We start from the raw sequence: 5,098 nt of genomic DNA on the forward strand, positions 1-5,098 counted from the left end.
GGGGAAACTTGCAGTCAGCTAAGACTGAAGAAGTCAATTGGATGACGCTGCGTCCCTTCTTGGGATTTCCTTGCCTGGATGACTGAGCATGCATCAGGACAGAAACTCTTATTGAAGTAATATGAGGTTTGAATATCGATAAATATTATACAATAGTAAGTGCAAGCACGTGTAAAAAAGTATGAAAGAAATCTGATGCTGTGTGCAAATTCTTCTACACTCTCACAAAGGTTGGAGAGCTAAAATGGATCTTAGATTGCATGAGATAGCTACGCAGTATTTTGTGTTTGTTGATTAACTTCTTCGCATTCAGTGAATGGCTTTTTACAATTTTTTTTAATTTTTACTTTGAACTGTTTTCTCAGTTTGCAGCAGATTCACATTCACATGTACTTACTACGTGTGGGTGAAAACTTTCCTGCACACTTGTTCTGTCAGTATCACTGTTTACATTCAAAGAGGGACGTCCTACAGGTGGTAATACTAGCTAATCCTGTTTGGTGACTAGCTCAAGCAGAAAACCAAGGCAAGTCTTTCAACCGTAAAACACAAAAAGGGAACTAAAGCATTTTCACTCTGGAATTAAAAGACCACCTTAAACTGTAGTGCTGTTCATAATATTGTAAGTAATAAAGAAAAAGAAAATAGACAGAATTTTGAAATGCATATTTTAAATGTCTTTTCTAGCCATTCCACATAAATACAGAGACATTACAGTATGTTGTTACCCTCTGTTTACTGTGATATGTTCAGATAAATCTTACAGAGAAAAACTTTATTTATTTAATTTTCTATTTACATTTTGGTTTGTCTATGACAGTTTATAAACATTGATGTTAGAGGAATTACGTACTTACAGACTGTGTCAGGAATTTAGGACCTACGTAGTTCTCTCATTGTGACAAGCTGCAACAATATCAATTTGAATATAACATTTAATGATGTGATCCTCTGGCAGTGGTGTATTTTATTAAACATTTCAAGTTTTGTTTTGTCTAACACTGGCAATTCGTATTTTCTAAAGAGTTTAGTTACAAAGACACACAACACAAGCTGAGTTCATGCAAGTAGCTCTTTTTTCTCTCACATAGTAGGACTTTGATTCACCACAGTGTTATCACACAACCCAGCATGCCTTAAACTAATATATATATAGGGCAAATAGATGTCTAGACATATGTGTATATATAGACATATAGACTGAAACAGGCTTTTATTACACTTCTATTGTGTAGAGCAAGCAAATAAACTGTACACAGTCATGTTGTGAAATATGTTGGGGGGTGGGGGGTTTGTGCCAAGATACATGACATACACTGACATTTTACAGGTTTGCCAATTAATTCCACAAAAGAAAAGAAAACACAAATAATTCACTTTAAACTAAATTCTCTTTTTTTTTTCAGATGAATTATGGCTTCTTCAGTGTCGCGAGTGTGTCAGAGAAAAACAATCATATGTGCCATTACTACTCTTATTTTTGTTGTCACACATCTACCATTCAGCCTGCAGGATACTGTTAAAAAGGTATACCACTTTAAATTATTTAATACTGCATAATTTACACTATTTTGTTTTTGATTCAAGCTAAAGTTAGATGTAAAATAAAGGGTTTTCTATGTTTTGGTTTCTTTTATGGCACTTTATCATAATATTCATAGCCAGTGTTTTGAAATCTTTACACCTTTAATGTGATTCTTGAAGCCATTATCTAAAAAAGACTAAAAGAAGATGAATGCTGGCTGTTGATTTAATGCATATCGCCATCTGCTGGATATTTTTAACAAGCTGTTCCTCCTAATTTCAGACATCTACTGAGAATTTGACTTTTTACCAGAGTGATGCCACGTTTTATGACTGCGTATTTGAAGTTACAGTTTTAAATGATAATTCCATGATGCAAAAATGGGAATCCTGCTGTAAAAACTTCAGTGAAGCCTGGAGAAATGCAGAGCAACACACCAGAAAGCCTCAACACAAGCACCTGGAGAAAGATCATTCTGCTGCTTTATATATGTACACAAAATCTATGTTGCAATCTGTAAACCTCAACTTCAAGTCTGCAAATAGAACTGGGAAACCAAAGGAGACATTTGAGTCACGCTCACTTTATTCTTTTCTAACTGAAGGCATTCAGATTTTAAAACACAGCCAGGTGACATGTGTTAGTACACATTTTCAAGCAGAGACACTTTTACATCTGAACATCTCTAACAAACAGGTTCGGTTTAGCACCTTCATGTTAGGCTCTGATGAGTGGGACTTTGCAAGGAACATCTCATGTTTTGAGGTGCAAACGTGCTTTGGCGCTGACATAACATATTACTCTGCCCTGAAAAAAAATAATCAGGTCCTAATTCCCCCATATGAGATTTTCAAAGTCACTGACATCCAGACAGAAACAAAGGAATGCAGAATCAGCTATAGACTCACGAGCAATATGAACTGTGTTTATAGCAAAGAAAGCAATATGTTGCATCCAATATCTGCAGTAGTAGATGGATTTTGGGTCATTTTTACTATTATTTGTATTGTTCTAATTTGTCTTTTGTTGCCTTTTGTTTTGGTGAAAGTGTACCATAAAACCAATGCTGTTTATGGTTCTTCCTTTCCATCTAAGTTACAGCAGCCACATTGTGGATTATATTAGGCTGATCTTTGCATTTTGTGTTTTATTCTTCATGTATATGTTTTGTTTTTCATACATTCATGCAAACATACATGAAAAGTAAAATCATTTGTCACATCATGTACATTGTTCTTTTGCCTTTGTTTTTTTTGACAGTTTTTTGCCTCTTTACATCACCAAAATTCACTGACAAGCTGCCCGAGGTTGTATTCTAGCCCCTCCCATTGAAAAACGTAATTGACGTCTATAGACGTCAATGGCAGTCAACGTAAGTTTTTCAATGGCAGTGAATGAGTTAAATGCTAAAGTTCAAGACAGAGAAAACATCTGATCTCTAAAAAGAACATGTCAGCACAGATTAGATCTGCAAAGTTGCATCTGAACAAACCACAAGATTTCTCAAACAATATGCTTTAGACAGGCAAAATTCCTTCACGGAGATATGAGGGACTGATAAGAAAACAACTGCGTCATATTTTTGTTAAAAATAGTTCTGCGAGCCATGGGCTTTAGGTAGTTTTCCACAAGCCTGTATTGAGTCACATAAAAACTTTCATTTTCAAATGCCTTCAGATTGATCAGATTCCTTTTTAAGGAAGGAAGGTCTATTAAAAAGTTAAAATTTTAGCATATAGCCAAATATATAGATTTATTTAGCACTGCAGAGCTTAATTAACATTGTATCATATGCCAAGGAAATTAATTCAACACCCTGAAGGCAGCCATTTCTTGCAATGATATTTCATTGAAGGTATTTCATGGAAGGTAATATTCATATCTTAAATATCCCGCAAAAATAGTCTTTGCACCTGCCCTACTCTGCAGTAAAGATTTAGTTATATATTATTTTGTCATGACTGTCAATCTGCTGACAGTGCATATTACTCCTGGTCTCATGCAGTCATTAGGAAGCAACGATTTCCTGGTGACATTTAGTGGAATCCCAGCAGGTGAATTTGTGCTTATCCTGAAAGGAGAGGACAGCAGCTCCACTTCCAGGTCCACTTCCAGGTCCACTTCAAGCAGCTTCCAGAGACAAGCATCCACACGGATGTGGACGTGTCCACATGAAGCCTGTGTCAAGGCCCATATGGTTCTTCAGAATGTCACCTGACCAAATACAAACGAGGCCCCGACTCTCTGAAACGACGATACTGTCTCGTTATGTGATTCAAGCTCTTGAAAAGATGCTCTATTAAGATTCTTCTGCCAGCAGAAGTAGAATCTTTGAGGTGTAGCACTGTCGGCCACCAGTATTTTTGTATTTGTTTTTGTCTCCTCATGTCTTTCTAGTTTATAATGGGGTGCTGTTAGAAAAGTTGATGTTATGTTTTTCTGTGTAAATTTTCTGCACCTTTGAGATGCCAAATATGAAAATACCTAAGATGTAAGCTGTTCTTACATAAAGGTCAGAACAACTAAATAATTAAAAGTCATTTCATCGATCACTGTAGCAGCATTTGAAACAGAGTCTGATTACAGTTGTGAAGCTATTTTGTTATGCTGCAACCCACTGTCAGTAAACTGTGATAAATTCTAATCAATACAATCTTGAGGTCATTTGTTTACCTTTTAAATGCTGAATAAAAAATACCTGTATTAACAATAATAGCTATCGTTACTCTGTTTACGTTATCGTCATTAGAAATGTATTAATTTTATTTTGAGACACAACATGAATTCAGATTGTTTTTGTTTTAAATCATATGCTTACGTTTTTTGAAGAAACTCGTGCTTTTTCTGTTTCCCTCAGTTAGGGCTATTAAATAAGATAATACATGTCTATTATATGTATAATTCTGATTATTAGTTCAGTTATACAATTTTATAGTTGAAATTAAAGGTTAAATGTGAGGTTAGCCTTCTAGTTCAGATTGTTGTTTCACTTTTGAAACTGCATTCCTGACCTGTGTTGGTGGGTTATCTGTTTCTTAATGTGTGTATGCAAATTCACCTGTGCAGGGGCCCGGCTGTGATTGGTGGACCGAAGGAGCGGCCTGATGTAACTGGTTCCTGCTGTGGACATGAACTATAAAAGGGCGACCGAAGAGCAGCGGTGCGGGGGGTGTGGCAGACTTCCCGTGCACTTGCCTCAGGTCCAGATGGAGCAGCCGTAGCAATAGCTATTTGGTTAAAAGGTCGGGTATGTGTGTGAAGTGCGGAGCAAGTAGGGGTGAGCTGCCGATTATGTTGGGAAGCCTTCTTTTCTCCTGTGTTTTTAGACCAGGGAGGTCAGACTGTGTTATTTCTTTCTTTTCTTTTCCGTAAACAGGTCAGAGGGGAACCGAAGCCTAGGTTGAGTTTTGTTTGTTGTGTTGGCCTTAGCTCACCCCGAAATTATACACTCCCACTACCGTGAGTGCCATTGTTGTCAATAAACTATTGTTAAAAGTCCGATGCTGTGGCTGTGTCTGTTTGGGCGTGGGAAGTCACGGGACACCCCGCTCTTGTTACGGTGATTTCTGCTGA

The 5,098-nt window shown here is 36.9% G+C and overlaps 1 protein-coding gene across 1 annotated transcript; it reads left to right on the forward strand.

The window, feature by feature from the left end:
• The first annotated feature begins 555 nt into the window (after window positions 1–555).
• Window positions 556–2,650, forward strand: LOC113023410 (ecto-ADP-ribosyltransferase 4-like). The gene is made up of 3 exons (XM_026169409.1): window positions 556–622; window positions 1,407–1,527; window positions 1,808–2,650. Exons 2-3 carry the CDS (start codon window positions 1,414–1,416, stop codon window positions 2,648–2,650), a joined length of 957 nt encoding a protein of 318 aa, XP_026025194.1. The 5' UTR covers window positions 556–622; window positions 1,407–1,413.
• The last annotated feature ends 2,448 nt before the right edge of the window (window positions 2,651–5,098 follow it).

This window comes from Astatotilapia calliptera, chromosome 6 (genome assembly GCF_900246225.1).
Source record: "Astatotilapia calliptera chromosome 6, fAstCal1.2, whole genome shotgun sequence".
In the NCBI taxonomy this organism is placed as follows: domain Eukaryota; kingdom Metazoa; phylum Chordata; class Actinopteri; order Cichliformes; family Cichlidae; genus Astatotilapia; species Astatotilapia calliptera.